Below are 16564 nucleotides of genomic sequence, written 5' to 3'. Positions count from 1 at the left end.
AAAGAGAGAGCTAGAAAATAAACAAAACAATGTTTCCAGTCACTCGCTTCAAGAAAGCCATGTAATCTGATTCTCCATATTCTGGAGACAGGAAAAAAGGTGCTTGAATAGAAGACTTTAGGTGCCATAGCAGATTTGAAAGTTATAAGCATAGTACTCGGAAGAAACTCCCAAAAGACACTGGGTTTACCCCAAACATTAATTTAGAAGCGGGTGAATTAAAGAGTAAGGACAAACTGGAGAACACTAAAAGGGGCGGAGTGGTGCAATACTATCAGAGAAGTACTGTACTGCAGGAACTCCGGAAGAGTCTTTCACCATGACAGAGGTGTGTAGTGCCAAAGGTTCTGAGCAAAGCAAAGCTTGGAAGCAAGACCAAAGTGTCTGCTTTGACAACAGAGACAGCAATATTAGAATGGAGAAAGATCAAAAGGAAACTGCAGACAAGGAAGACAGCTTGGAATGGGCTGAGGACTTGGAGATGACAGGGTGAGGGGGAGAAAAAAGACAAAAATATAAAGCCACATGGCTTCTAATGACTCTCTGATTTGGCAAATACAGGAGATGTTAGTCTAGAATACTCCGAGGAACCTTCTTGGAATAGTTGACACATGATGTTTTTATAAATTTTTCAAAGCCAGTTCAAGGGAGAGATCAAGCCTATACAATTGCACGAGCGAGTGAGATTTTATCTTCCATAATGATGGGTATATCCTGGGGAAATGGCGTTTTGCTCACATGGGATATACTCTGTTGTCTGTAGCTCTGCAGGGAAGATAATTCTCTCAATGGCTCCATCATCCTCCGATTTATCCAGCCATCGGCCACAGGGGAACTTGAGACACAGTCCCAGTGATGGGGCATCAATCTCCACCCATTCCAGAAACCAGCCAGTTGAATTACCTGTGGTTGGAGAGATAAAGAGTGAATAACCCACAAACCCTTTACAGACAACAGCAAATGAATCATTGCATTCCAGACCTCTGAGAAATAAATCTTCCTTCTTTTGCCAATGGCAGAATAAAAAAGATACCACAAAGGACAGTGTAAGCAATTGTCCATGTTTGATCTAACGTGACTTACATTTCTATATCAAATGTCAGGTTAAAGAGGTGCACGCAGAAGTGCTAATTACTTCATCACCTGGATTAATTTGTCTTTGTAATAAGACAAAGGAGTTGTCAACAAACACGTCCCTTGGTGCCCCATAGGGAAGGAATCCATGTGTCCTTCCACTGCTTCCCTTGTTTGTAGTAGAGAAACAGCCACATCTTAAAAACAGCCAAGATTTGGTGAACAAACAACAAAAATACAGATAAAGAAATGAGAGAACTCTGTAGGTCCCATGTATGACAGGGAAAAATAGAAGGTTTGGTGATGTGAGAAATCTCTCTGAAGACATGGCTACAAAACTAAAGAGCCTCTTGCAGAGAGAGAGGTCAGAAAGCTACCTGCAAGTTGCCACCACTGTGTCTTATTGCCACAGCCGTGAAAATGGTATCAGCAGCAAACATAGCAGCAGCAACAGCTGAAGTGACAGCAAGGATCTGTCACCAAGAGGTAAATTACATCTGGGGTCTTGGAGGCAGGTTGTTCTATACAGCAGTATGCCTAATGCACTGGAAACACTACATGACAAAGCAGATTATCTTACCTGTATTGTCATGGCCTATCTTGATTTTTTTCAGGTCTCCAATGTCCACAGACTCCACTGTAAACTCATCTACCTTCCCACGCTCAAATTTGTTCTTGTTAATCTTTGAGGCCTTTAGGCTGACTATGCCTGTTGTGGTGATGCAAAAGGACATTGTTCAGCATGTGAAACAAATCCTCTGGGAACGTCAACAGTGGAAAGAGGGAAGCAGCTAAAACTTAAAAAATGGCTTTTCATCTCAACATCTGAAATGTTGTCCCTCCCTCTGAACCCAAATCAGTATCAACACCCAAACAGAGACAGAATTCCTTTCTTGAGTGATCCTCTGGCAGTGCCACAGAGATGATGCTGTTGCGCAGTGTTCACAGCTAAAGAAATTGGTCCTACCCGTCAGTTCCCTCTCACTCTCACGGACACCCTAGTCACTGCACACACAGCTCGGCTGCTTCCAAGAGGGTTTGCTCATCAGCTGATTAAATACTTCTGGGCCATTCAAAGAGTCAGAGGAGAGAGCTGGATTTCAGGAGCAAGATGATTCATTGCTGAGGGAAGCAAATCATTCACCACATTCACTACTCAGTAATGTACTCCCAGTCAACTGTGCTGTTTCTATAATTGAAATTAAAGCCTTTAGAGCGGCAGCTGGTGCAAATCAGCATTGCTAAGTTCGACAGTGATTTACGCAGCTGGCGCTGTGCTCCTGGTTATCACAATGTACGTGGAGACAGCAAGAACATGAACTTGTATTAAAAAGGAGTGGGGAATGGGTATTGAGGAAACAAAAGGAAACCATGACCTGTCTTTTCAACTGTCCAGCAGCGAAGCGCTATCCTGTTCCATCACGTGAGGCCGTACCTGTATCATCTTTACTTCCATAGAGAGTGATGAAGACGTTGGCATCTGTCCCAGCATTCTTCTTGTCCCCAGTTTTCACTTTCACAATGTATGTTGTTGATTTAGCTGCCAGATAAAATATCTTAATTTAAGAGTGTGAAAACTGAGCAGGAATTAACTCTACTTTTCATTCCATGTGTGTGTTTGTTTGGTTTGGGTTTTATTTTGGCCAGTTACAGCCATATCGTAATCTCTAATTCCTGTCATAAAGTGTGGTAGTTCCTGGGTGAGCTGGGCTATTTGGTTGCAGAGTCTTCTACTGCTCCAGTCATTCAGTACATTGTCTGCACAGCTGCAGATAAGAAATATGCTCAAGCCTTCCCATTTGCTTCCTGGGAATCCATAAGGCTCTTCTAACAAGCCTCTGCCTGTGTTATTTCATTAACAGAACCACACACACGCACACTTATTCTACTAGCACAAAGTAATATGAGTGCATGTAACACATAGAAGAAGGTATGTGCACTTTGACATACAGTTCGTATTCACAGGTGAACACACCCTTCACAACACGATCATTAGGGAAGTTTCTGTTGCACCATCATCTAGCAAGCGCAGCAAACTCATGAAAATTGTGGGAAAGTCTAACACAGTCTTAACTGTGCTGCAAAAACCCACTAAACATTTCCAAGCAGTCATCTTTCTTCCATAGTTAGACACGTATTTCCAACACGCTGCTTAGCCAGAAGGTCCTCCTGAACCAAAGCCTATCCAATTTGTGGAAATTTTTTCACTATACAATTAGTGGAAATGTGTGTGTGTTCAAAAGCATCTGAGAGAGGAGTTTAAGACCTTCCATTGGCAGTGAAGCTGATGCAAGCGCTGGGCACTCAGCACGTTTCAGCATCAGACCCGCTGCTTCATAGTTATGGTGCAAAATCAGGTACAAGGGAGAAAAAGTTATTTTGGAGGACAATGCACACAAGCAGCAAGATGGAAAGTGAGACAGATTTTGGTCACTTCACTTTCTCTGGATGTGTTTGACCCCTGCTCACTTTCATGTTGAGATGTTTAACCACTCCAGCCCATGATGTGAAACGGCTGGGATTTCTGTCTTTTATTTTAGCAATGGTGTGTATTTCTGTTGAGAGATGATGACTGAACACGTTAGCCATCTTCCTAGCTTTCTCACTTTGGGTCCTATCTTGCAAAATAGTTGAATCTCCTATAAACGAGGAGTGTCCACTACTCCCTGGCTGACATGCACTCCACACTTCATTCACACCTGAAAGCTTCATGGACAGGGCAGAGTTACTAACGGCCCAGTGACCGCTAACAGCAGCACTAAAATTTGGTTCCTTTTCAACCCCACACTGGAAGAAATACAAGGCTAACATAAACCTTTCTGTTCCAGGCCCAGCGTTGCAAGAGACTGGCCATCATTTTCCGTATCTTTCTTTACAAATGCTTCATCCACTGGGACCAGCTCCCTGACAATCTGACCGTCATCTTCCTCAACTGCTAACCACCGCTGGCATGGAAAATAATACCTACAGGAATGACAGCAGCACCCGGCACTTACACAGGACTTCACAGGCTTTAGTAACATAAACAAGCAAACTTAAAAAACCACAATTACTCAAAGCTAAACAATACACCTGTTTTCATCCTTGAGCTCTGGTATTTGTGGGAACCAAATGCATAAACAGGTTGGTGAGCACTTGCTGAAATGAGCTGTTTCTGAGTCGTCAGCCCCATATGACTTATTCCTTTTAGTTTTCACTCTCAGAAAAAGTTAAATAACATGAGGGCAACTTAGAGTCTCCCAGGCATTTGATGTTTGTGAAGAGTGGACCTATCTTGAGGTCGTTATGAGCAGTGCCACCCACCAGAGCATTGAGAGACTTCTAGGCATGTGACTTCAAGCAGGTATGAGCTCAAAGGCAAGCCTGTATTTCAGGTTTTTGTCACCCTAGGCTTGGTCATCCAGCTATCTGTGAAAATCATGGGGGTTTGCTTAGATCGGGACTTGCTTTTGCCCTAGAACTTTTCATCAGATACAAAAGACAAGTGAAATGGAAGGTCAGGGACTTCCAAAGTGGAATTTTGAAAGGAAACATCTGAGTGCAGGCTCTGCAAGGGGACCTCATCAGGAGGGGGAGTCCCTCCCAAGAGAAACACTGCCGGTTCCCAAACTGCAGAGATGCTGGGACAGCAAAACCCCACAAACAGGTGGCCCAGAATGGCCCCACACTCAGTATAACAGCACAATTATCACAAGGCTCCCAAAGGATGCATGATCCCCGTGAGCTGGTGAGGAGCCATGACATTGACCTTCTGCATCTCCTCTGCCTTCCCGCAGTTCTGCAGGCACCTGAGAACATCCCCCCTTTTCTGACTGTATGAAAAGGGTGCAACAGGCTGCTCACGTGGTGCTCTCCTTGAGATCAACAATCTCTACCCTCTCCAGGAACCAGCTTGGGCTAGCACCGGAGTTATCGTGGCAGATACGCAGCTTCTTCAGCTCACCCAGGTCAATGGCTTTGATGGTGAAAACATCCACCTGCACAGGAGGCAAGAGGCAAATGACTGTGTTTTCCAGAAAGGGGTAAAGAAGGGGTAAATGGCCAAGGGTAACCCTTTTCCCATTAAAACAAGGTGTTTGTAATTTCCCCCCCACACACACCCTTACGTTCTTTGGGGGGAGGTACTAAAATAACTACAGAGCATGCTGTCCCATTAACGTTCATGCTTGGCTCCTACAAGAAAGTTAAAGCCATGGAGCTGCACAGCCCTTCACTTCTTTCTTTAGCTCATCCCCATTTCAGTTTCCTCTTGATTTAACTCATGTCTCCTAAATTCCATTACTTTCAGGCTTAGTATTTTCCCCCTAGGTTGAATCTGGAACTAGACACAAATATATTGACTCCATGGAAACTCTCCTGTGCACCTCAATGTGCTTTATTTCCAACCACAGAATTTTTTCCTTTTGTCATTTACGACAACCAAGAGGTTCATTTATTAGCTGTATTAGTGTGAGAGGATGGTCCTTGTTACCATAACACTTTAAATATCTTAATGCGATTAACTTGTTGGTAGGCTGTTTCTACTCCCAAGAGCAGAGAGCGTTACATTTGCATCTTGAAGCTCTTCCCACTAAATGAAGAACCACCTGCAGGTTGCAGTTCCACCAGTGCCAAGCTCACAAATCACAGCTAACAGCTTATTCAACAACCTGAGGCTCTTTTTCATGATTGTGAGTTTTCCACAGCTGCTTGTTTTTCCATCATTTTTTATTATTCAACATTATTCCTTGAAAAATTCCTGCCTATAACAGTAGCTTGTTAATTTTTCATAAACATTTTTATGGCAAATATTCAGTCTACAAAAGATGTTGTTTAATCGGATTGGATTATAAGGTAATTTTAGCACACTGTGTAATATTGCTTTTATTCCCTGACTGGTTGAGTAGAACATTTAGAATTGTGTTTGCAATCTAAACACTGACATACATGAGCTGCCTCACAAATACTCTCCAATATTGATTTAAAGTTTGTGGTTTTCACGTATTCCTGTCAGGAAACATTGTGATGGGAACTCTTGCAGGAAGCAGGTGTAAAAGGTGGCTCCGATCTAGAATCAGTGTTCACCTTATTATTCAAATAAAATTCCCCTGGAAAATGACTCGATGCATTTTGCTTTAAATAATATATTTAAGAAATAAAACATGTATCTGAGCTTTGAGCTGGAAGAAGCCAAACCTTGTAGGGAAGAGACTGTAATGAACAGACAGGATGATAACCACGAGAGCTCTGCCAGCCTTCTGCACACTTGAGGAAGCTGACTTCATGCATTACCTGGCCCTTTTCAAACTTGTTGATGTTATTCGACCTTTTCAGCTGGCGCTCACCCGTGTCTCCTCTTTCTATGCCATAGATGCTCAAGAAGACATTAGCGTCCGTCCCAGCACCCCACACATTGCCAGTGAGAACATGGACTTCATAGTTATTTTCTGCAAGTGAAATTGCAAAGGCAGATCAGAGAGAGCCCAGAAATAGCCGCATTTCATCAGATCTGTGGCTCAGCGTGAAAGCATGCAGCCCAAAAATGCCGTCACAGCCAGCTTTAAGAAAGATTTGGTCTGGAGATCGTTTGCACCTTTCTTAAACACGAGCAGCTCCATCTTTGTCCAGCCCCTGTCCTTAACTATATAAGTAGTTGCAGTTTGATAAACTCCCAGCCCCAGACAAGCCTTGGAGAATCTTACAGAAGTCCTTGAGGCTACTCCCTTTTCAGGCTGTCTTCTCCATCCTCCGCCTTAGTTTAACCACTGTCCTCTTCTTCCCCAGAGCTAATCAACCAAACCACAGTGTAAGCTACACTGGAGCAATGGGATGGCTGTGGGGCCATAAATGGTCCTGCAAAGCACTGCAGTGTGGTTGCTGTCCTTCATGCAACTGCTGTATTCACACACATAAGCATATTCCCTTTGATATTTACCCTCCAGGGCAGACTCTCCATCAGGCACCAGCTCTACCACAAGCTCCTTATCCCCCTCGTCTTTAGCCAGCCAGCGGTGTGCCACAAATGTATAGACATCCATTACTTCTTCCACCTTGGTTTCCTCTTCTTCCTCCTCATGAGACTTCTTTTTCTTCTTCTTCTTTTTATCAGACTCCTTCATCTTTGCAGCAAGCCGCTTCAGTGTGACACTTTCCAGGAACCAGCCATCCCCAATGCCTTTCCCATCATGGCCTATACGAATCTTGTAAATCTTGCCAACATCTGCAGCCTCTCTCTGCCATCAAGGGGAAGTCAGCATGCAGGAGAATATGAGACATCTTAACTTCAAAAAGTTTGTTCTTAAAACTTAGGAGCAAAGGCTCTATCATGCAAAACATCTAACCAAGGATACACTCACATTTTTAATGCAAGTTTACCTTTATGTTTTCCTCCCTGTTTTGTTCTTTCATACTTTCCATCATCAAATGTCATCTGAACAGGCTGAGCTGAAGACATTCAGAGCAACCATGGTAAGGACGGGAGCTGAAATCATGTTTATTGGGCTCCCTTCTCCTTCATTACTCTCCTCAACAGTATTGTCTCTTTGTTAGTGAAATATCATACTAGCTTTTTACGTATCTCAGTGCCAGAGATTTTTTTGAAAAAATTAATAATAAGATATATTTAACACATAGCACAAGACTTGAACCAAGCAGGAAGCAATAATATTACAGAGAAAACGCAGTAAACTTGGGCTCATAACCTGATCTCTGACACGAACCTTAGGTTTGGACTGCCCTTCTCCTTCCTTCTCATCTGGAAAAATTAGAAAAGTATTCTCTCACTTTGAGAGTGTGGAGAGAGGGTACAATCAGTGATTACAACGCATCAGTGGAGAAACGCTGTATCAGTAAGAAGATTTCCATCTCTCTAGTCAATACAGCAGATAAAATTGTGAATCAGATTATTTGTCCAGATTACTACCTAATGAAGCTGGATAGGTTTTACTCCATGCAATCCTTCAACAACCAACGACTTGTTCCTGATTATTGTTTATGCTGTTAGGCAGGGTTGTTTTGTTACAAAACCTGAGAACTTTTGCTTCAGGCTGAAATGTGGCAACTTGGCATATAAGGTTTCAGTCTGGAAGCTTTTCCTTCTATAGTAGATGAAAACAAGATCAATTGCACACAAGATGTGTATCAGAAAACCAAAACTGATCCAGCAGTTCTGACATAAAGTCTGCGTCCGTCCTTACACCGCTTTCCCCTCAGATTTGCTACTACCATCCTGCATGCCCTGTCTGTAGCTGATGGCATTTGCTATTAACATGTAGCTCACAGAATCTTATTCGTGTCCATCTTTCTGTAAATATTCATATCGTGAAAGAGATAGAGGCTCTGTCTATTAATGCTTCAGAGCTTCTGCCTCATGTGATCATAAAAAAATCACAGGAAATCGGCAGAACTTTAAAGTCAGGCAATAAACATCTGAGAGAGGATATAAGTATGGCTGTGTAAGCAGAACAGTATACATATGACTTTAGTATAAATCTGATATTGGCTAACAGCTTTTACTCATAAATTTTGGAAACCTTATTTGCTTTAAAATCAGAGAAGCCTAACCTTAAAATTACAATCTTAAAAAAGCAAGCATTTACAAGGTGCTAGTCATCTTAAATCCCAAAGAACTCATTAAAAATGGATAAACATCACTAACTCCATTCTATAAAGCAAGAAAATGAGGCAGGAGGAGGTGAACTGGTCTCAGAAATACACATTGCAGAACTGTAGTAAAGCTGTGGATAAAGACATCTCTATTCGACCAGTGACTATGGAAAGGATACCGCAGTCTTGACAGTTCAGGGAGGCTCCCACGACTAGCTCCTGCTTAGATGTGGTGAGACGGATCCCACTTCTGTGGGACTGCAAATTCACAAGGAGACCTAGACACCCCTGTCCTGAGCTTTGTGTTGTGAGCACTTGTGACAGCTGTGCCTTAAATCCTGCTTCCATCTGGACTCTGTGTTTTAATGTCCAGATGTTGGTGTCTCCTGACGTTACTTCAGTACAGAAGGATGCCCTGACAGCACACCAGGTCCTAGATCTAACCCCACACCAGGGCAAGAACTAAGACCATTCCTTTCCTCTAGATCTTTGTTTCTCTGGACAGAAAACCCAAGTGAGCAAGCCAGAAAAGAACGGTGGTCCAAAGTAGCCAGACCTCACTCAAGAGAGAATGAGAGCGAATAGTAGAAAAACTCTGCGGGGTTGGGCTGATGACATGTACTTCTGGTTAATGCACGTGTGACCACAGGCAAAGCCAGGTTTCCCTGTGTTCTGTATGGGGTTTCTTTTTCCCCAGCTAGATAAAGAAAAGGGACACTAACATGCGGTCAGGCCCAAAATAGAAGTTTAAGGTCTTTTGAGATCTTCGTTTGAAAGTAGGGTAAACCGATGTTGCTATTAGGCCATACCCTTACATGACATCATACCAGTCCCTCAGAAGACGGAAGTCACTCCACAAAACACAAAACTTCCCCAAACAAATACAGCATCTCCCCAAAATACGGAGAGAGGACAGCAGATACCAACAGACCTCACAATTCTGTTAAAAAATCACTTATTTTGTGCAATGGGGCCAATTACTTTGTTGATGTCTCAGTCTTGTCTCACCATTTCTTTCCCCTCATAGAAGCGGCAATGACTGCCTTCATGATACCTTGAAGATATCTGTGGCTCCCCTCTCAAAGTTGTTTGATCTGTTTTCTAAGGTGATCAGTTCAGTTTTGCCAGTCTCGCCGTAAATCTGCATGAAGACTTTGGCGTTGGTGCCCGCAGCCCGCATGTCTCCGGTAACTACAGACACTTCGTAGTTTATCACTAGACCAAAAATAAAACAATTAAATCAGCAGAGAAGCTCAGATAACAACATTCCCAAGGGTGTAGGATCAAAATTAAATTACCTTGTCTTAACAAATGACTTAACAAATGAAAGTCAATCACTTGCCCTTATCCAAACCAAATGTGTGATAACACAACCCTTCACTGAGGACTAAACTAACAGTTTTCCTTTTACAAGTGTTAAGCCAGTGTCAGAGGGGTGCAAAACAGAGCCTTAAAAGGGAATTTCCTTCGAGTGTTAACTACGGAGTGGTTAAATGAATTCCTTAATACGATAGAATTGAGGGAGTTACACAGCTGAGGAAAAGATACCTTTTCTCAGGATCCCAAGGAAAATTTTAACCATAGCCTTAAAAAAAGCAAAATTGATGAAAGTCGAATAGACAGTAGGGATTTGGTCCTTATTTATCAAACAGCTTCTCTCTTACAGAGAGTGGGGTTGCACAGGATGGGATGTGTGCTCGTGCAGGACGGGGGCAGGTAAATGTGAAAAAAGCAGGACCCACTGATACTGTAAAGAAGAATCTCAGCGCCTTGCGCTGTGTTACACCACCCAGGACGTAATTTCTTCATACAATCTCAGGAAGCGGAGATGGAAAACAGTGTAAGGTTTTTCCAGTTGTTTCAGGAAACAAAGCAAAATCATAATGATTTACTTTCCTCACCAACATAAGCTGTTTGGGACAGGAGTTTTTTGTTTTGATATATAACTTGGTCCTTAAAAATGCCTGTGACACAAATTTATTTCTAGCTATAAACCAGCACACATTTCTCAATGCATTTTCTCTCACATTTCTCAATGGGCACAATCTCACTTGGGTAGACCTCCACCTCCACCCTGCCATCAGCCTCATCTTTGTCGAGCCATCGGTTGCAGGGGAACATGTACTGCCTTCCCTGGACTGGAACTGTGATCTGGACACTGGCCAGGAACCAGCCAGACCGGAGACCCACATTATCGTGTCCGATCAGTATGCGGTTGATCTTTAAAAAAGCACACAAAAACCAAGAGGGCACAAAAAAAACCGAACACAACATAATTTACTTAATGTATAAAAATCTCCTTCCCCTGGCACCCTGTTCTTCCATCGTGTTCATGTAAATAATTTATATATGTATTTAACTATAAACTTAAACCACTATTCACGTGCCAGCAGGTACTCTAGGCTGCCCATGCAATAGTCTCTACAAAAGATATTAATATCAGAGGTTCTTATATCACATTGAATCCTGAGTGTTACTTTGATTCTGAATTCAGACACTTCAACGAAGTACGGAGTCCCCTGGAATTAATTCTTACCTTCCCAATATCCATCGTATCTAGAGTAAACTCATCCACTCGACCACGTTCAAAATAATTGCCTAGATCGTTATCGGAGACCAAGAGAGGCTCTTTGCTGCTGTCTGCTTTCTCACCGTAGAGTTTAATGAAAACTTTGGAGTCTGAGCTGGCACCAGGGATATCTCCCGTCTTCACACTGATGTGATAACTAACGTCTGAAGTGAGATCACAGTACAAAACACAGACACCTGAGTGGCACTTCCAAGGCTAGCCAGGCAATTGGCTTCAGACAGATATAGGGGAGGAGGGCTCCAGCTACAGACACAGGAAGGGCTTTGCTCCTCCATTCATCCATCCAGCATCTTAGGGCCAAACTCATAAACTGTCACACCTTGGAGTTATTCACCAACGCGTAAGTGATGCAACAGTTATGCTAATAAACTGAAAATATTCTGCACTCCTCTCTCTCACTGTAGATGATTGCCGAGCCATGAAAATGAGCTTAGGCTAGTGAGGAGATTTAACACTTTTTATACCTACAATTTAATTCAATAGCTTTGACTTGTTTGGGTTTTTTTTTTCTAGAACAAAACAAAAAGTATCTCAGTCTGAGCTCTGTAAGCGCTGTTTTCTAAAGGTAATTGTAGTGTTGGAGCCCTGGTTCTCCAGAATGCAATCTTTTTGGTGATTTTCTCCTGGGAACACAATCATATTTGATGGAATTTACTCCACCAAAGCAGTGGCAATTCAAGGTCCTTCAGAGAAAACCAGACAAGAAAGCAATTCTTAAACAGATCATGACATTAAAATCGAAGTTTCTTTCTATGTATATAATGTTGCAATTATTCTCCTTTATGCAAATTAATCCCATTCATAAACTAGGATTGAAAGGTCAGAGGCACTTCCCCTGAGTGACCTACTGCAGCTTCTTGAATAAGAATGGCAAAAAAAAAAGCCCAGTAGATTTACTGTGAACTGACATGAATTTTTAAGTAGGATAAAGCAAGTAAATATGTGCATACAGAGCTCAAATCCAGACCTTTTTTCTAAGCTAAACTCACTTTTCAGCATTGGTGACTCCCCAGCAGGCACTAATTCTCGGACAATCTGACCATCATCCTCATTTTTGTCAAGCCATCTGGTTTACAAACAGAAGTAAGTTATACTTAAATAATCAGGACCTATTAGACTTTTCAAAATCTGGATCCACACATAGTAAAAATCCACACCGTAGTCAAAAGGATATTTTCACAGGGCTCTGTATGTCTTCTAAGTTTGCAGGAGCTTGACCAGACCCTCTGGCAGACACTTTACACCTCCATTTTTCCAAGGGGAGAGATCACAAGAGCCCTGCTCGCAGCAGATAAGCACATGCTGTGGAGTCCAGCTGGCTGGAAAGCACAAACTCCACAGCCACAAGTTCTTCCTGTACATGGGCAGTCCCAGTCTCTTGAAAGCATTGACATTCACTGACCAGAAGTACTTGCTACCTTTATTATTAGCCACCTTGATTACAACCTTTACAGCACCTAAGATCCTAAAAACCCCGTTTGTTTTAGATTTGGTTAGTGTAGTTTATCATCACTTTCCCCTTCCTTACAGATAAGTATATAACCCTTTTCTCTCCAGCAAGAAGGGGATGAGTTATGTTGTTCCCATTTTCAAGCTGGAGGCAGCTGGTACCAGCAAAAAGAAGGATTTCCTTTGTGGCTCAACATTAATCTAATGAGCCAACTAGGCTAATTAAGAAAAGCCAGGCTCAAAGCAAGATGTAGCATGATCTCAAGGGGAAAAAATCTGAAAGGAAAATGGAGGGGAAACAATTGCTAATCTGGTAGCTTTCACAGCTGCTCCTTCAACCTCAGGGATGAAGGAATTACAGACCCAACACCATCATAGGCCATACAGCAACAGTTGTAGGACTACAGCAAGGACCCTGGCAGAGGTTTCTCACTTTCCACTTCAAACCCAGGCTGCTGCAGCACTCAGGGTATTCCTGTAAGCATCTGCTTAGGGTCAGGTTTCCCACAGCAGTGCACTGGGGCCCTTTCAGTGCCTGAACGTCATGCTGTGGGAGCAGAAGCAGTTCCCAGAAAGCCCATTGTTCCCAGGTACTCAGCTATCTGCGGCAGCGTCTTCAGCAGGGAAAAATACCACTTAAAAGCAGCGAGGGCGTATGAAGGACAAGTGAGCAAGCCCTGGCAGGTCATGCAGGGTATTTAAATTGCTGTAATAATTCCCAGAACTAGAAAGTGAAAAACAAATCCCCAGAAACTTGTTTCTTTTTAAAGGCAGCCACACAGCTATGTGAATGACACCAGACCACAGGAGATCTGCCTCTCCACAAACACATGCAGCGCAGATGTGCTGCAAGCTTCCTGCAATGTCACCGTACCAGGCACATTCTCCCTGGCTGACCCTCACACCACAAAGGAGGGGAGATCACTTCCCGATTAAGGTTCCACCCTTCATTTTGCTGATAAGCCAGCACAAATGGAAACCGGCAAATGACCCTTGTAACAGGGATTTGGGGACATGAACAAACACCCACTGAGAGCTGGATCAAACCATGGTATCCTGCTGGTAATAAGCCAGCACAGCTTACAGTCACGACCAGTTGGACTTGCCATGGTGACCAAGAAGTAACCAGGTATTTTGGAAGAGCAAGGATGATAGGTGTCCATTTCACCCATCTGAAGGAACATTATCTTTGGAGTCTCCTCCTCTCCCTTTCCACACCGGGGAAATCAAGAAACACAAAGAAACCATGCAGAAAAACAGCGCTGGGAGATAAATCCAAACATGAGCTAGAGCCAGACAGCCCTAAAAGCACTAGCAGCAAAGTCCCCATGCAGAAGCGGTGCATACAGCCCCACCACACAGACACACATCTCCACTCCCAGCTCCCTTCTAAGCTTTGGCGGGTTGTCGGATACCCCGCGTTCTTCTCTTTCACTTTGCAAAGCCGGTGGCCAGGATTAAGTGGCTTGGAGAGGACTAAAAGCTAAGGGGGTCAGCACGAAGGTGAAAAACACATGAACATGTGACGATCACACGAACACCATGCGAGGTGTGGTGTTGTGCCTCAGTGGAGGCCGAGAGATGTACTGTAGATACAGGACCAGAAAAATCTGTGGGGAAAACCATGAAATGGATGTCAAGAACTGAGCAAGAGTAGAGTGCAAGGAGGGCTGAAGAGGAGCATCATGTTGTCTTCAGAAAGGAAGCCTTTGCTGCTGTTTTGGGGTCGGGGGATTTTTTTTTTTACCTGCAAGAAGTGGTCCTTAATACCTTTGTATCAAATACCTTTGTATCATGTAGTTCTTGATGCTGGCTCAGGATTCACATCCTTGGACAGGTATCCAATGGCTAGGGGATCATCATCCCAAAAATCAAGATGCTTCTGTGTACATGGATGTTAAGTAGGAGGATTCACAATATTTGAGCTTGAACTTCACCATCCCAGGAGCACTGAATTCAGCATGGTCTTCAGGAAGGCAGAAGCTCACTTCTGCTCTCCTGCTGCTGGTTTTTGCGTCCTGCAAGCTGCTGTTTCTGTTGCAGTGTACATGCTGTTGTTTTCTGTCACCTTCACCACTGCTGATGTTTCAGGGACATGTGGGATGAATCTGGGTGAACCACCTCTGCACCAAGGAGGCAGGATGAAAATACATTCCACAAGAAACAGATCTCTGCGTGTAGCATGGAAAATGCTAACTGCTTCAATGGTGAGAAAAAGGAATAAAAAAAAGGAAGACACGCCCCTAGATAGAGAAATTCCCTCTACTGGTAGCTACTGATGGTAAGAGAAGGACTGTATCTTGGGCTGGAGGAGGAAAAGGAGGTTTATCAGCAGGAGAGGCTTACGGCTCCTTACTTTGTTTCAGCCAAAAGAACAGTCAGAAGTGGCAGAAACAGTATTTTCTGAAGAAGATGACTTCAGTGACAGAGGAGGTATTTGGATGAGCAATGCCACCATGTTTCTTCCCTTCCATGCTGCAATATCCTAATTTTACTTCAACGTAATTCCAACAGCGTATCGCTGAGCGGCAGATTGCAACCAGGGGTTTATAGTCTTACACCGGACACAAATGGACTGACAGATTATAAATACATCAGGCTGCAGAAAATAGGGTTTTCCAGTATAGTGCCATCATACCCCCAGTACAGAAGACTTGCCAAAATCTTTTGTTTTATCAGAGCTTTCATACAATTTCAGTGCATGTAATTCACATGCCACTGTGGGCTTTGCAAGGTTGTGGTCATGTTCTGTGTCACGTATTTTGTTCTAAAGAGATGCTGTATGTCCAATTACGCAAAGTGGACACAAATATGACATGAAAGCCACTTCAGAGCAAATTTCTAGAGGATCGGAGCGAATTTCTAGAGGATGAGAGCATCAGGGAAGCACCCAGAAAAATACGGTATGACATCATATATAGCATTTGCAATTCAGCAGATGATAGCCTGCATGCAATTAGAATGATTAGCACATCCATTAGAACATACGTATTTGTGTCTTTAAATATAACCTATGTATATGTGTTTGTGTGATAGACATTTCTGCCTAATTTTAGCCAGCAAAAGGAGATTTCTCTGGACCTTTGAACTATCAATGATTTTGGCATTTAATTGAATAAATGTTCTTTCACGGAGGTATCCCAGTGCATCATCCCATTCATGGTCTGTCTGTTGTTCTTCAGAGAATTAACGATGTTCCCTTATGCTTGTGCTAGAGAAAAATTAGGATGGTGCAGTCCATATGCTTAGGAAAAAAGTAATGAAGTATCATGGAAGATTTTGGTGGAGCTGTAATGATTTATAGCATATAAAATTCTATCCTATCACGAACTCACGACTTTGCCTGATGGAAAATTCATTTCTGTCTGGGATATAAATATTATAAAAAATAGGCTATTTTAGAGAATGTCAGCTAGTCCACTCCTGGACTTCCATGGAGCCTTGAGGAGAAAATGAAACCTGAAGAACTAAATTCTGAGCTTCAGAAAGGTTTGGCTCCAGTTCTGGGGCAAAAGGTGAACTCCTTCATTTTGAACTTTCTAGCGGTATTAATAAGCGCAGTACCTAAACCACATCAGGTATTATAAGGTATAAATCGTTCAGTCGTGTCAGTGAATGGCTCAGTGTTCGGTCCCTAAAAGCATTACAGTGTTGTGTGGTCACAAGGGAGGAAAAACACTGCAAAGCACCCAAGTTATGTACTAGCAACTCTGCAAATAGTAACGCTGGAGAAGTTACATGTATTTACTTCTTGCAAACCCAGATCAAATGACCACTTTAAAAATCACTAGCTCTAAGAAGAGCTACGAGCCATTCCCTTTGCAGCCAACTCTTTTAAGAGTTGAAAGCACAGGAAGTCATTATTTC

General features: G+C 42.9%; 1 protein-coding gene across 1 annotated transcript in view; it reads right to left on the bottom strand.

Annotated features, from left to right (window-relative positions):
• Positions 1-16564, bottom strand: part of LOXHD1 (lipoxygenase homology domains 1) — a gene marked incomplete at its 3' end in the record, with an annotated part of 79699 nt that overhangs the window by 17083 nt on the left and 46052 nt on the right. The window contains exons 14-24 of the mRNA XM_010137990.1: positions 12238-12314; positions 11195-11391; positions 10686-10878; positions 9713-9873; positions 6989-7286; positions 6346-6500; positions 4918-5051; positions 3890-4038; positions 2510-2614; positions 1655-1783; positions 739-903 (exon numbers count right to left, since the gene is read on the bottom strand). Of these exons, the coding sequence (XP_010136292.1) occupies positions 739-903; positions 1655-1783; positions 2510-2614; positions 3890-4038; positions 4918-5051; positions 6346-6500; positions 6989-7286; positions 9713-9873; positions 10686-10878; positions 11195-11391; positions 12238-12314 (1763 nt within the window). The remainder of the gene's footprint in view (positions 1-738; positions 904-1654; positions 1784-2509; positions 2615-3889; positions 4039-4917; positions 5052-6345; positions 6501-6988; positions 7287-9712; positions 9874-10685; positions 10879-11194; positions 11392-12237; positions 12315-16564) is intronic.

Source organism: Buceros rhinoceros, unplaced genomic scaffold (assembly GCF_000710305.1).
Source record: "Buceros rhinoceros silvestris isolate BGI_N320 unplaced genomic scaffold, ASM71030v1 scaffold9986, whole genome shotgun sequence".
Lineage (NCBI taxonomy): Eukaryota > Metazoa > Chordata > Aves > Bucerotiformes > Bucerotidae > Buceros > Buceros rhinoceros.
The sequence above is the reverse complement of the archived record's forward strand: the minus strand, read 5'-3'. Positions and strand labels throughout refer to the sequence as shown.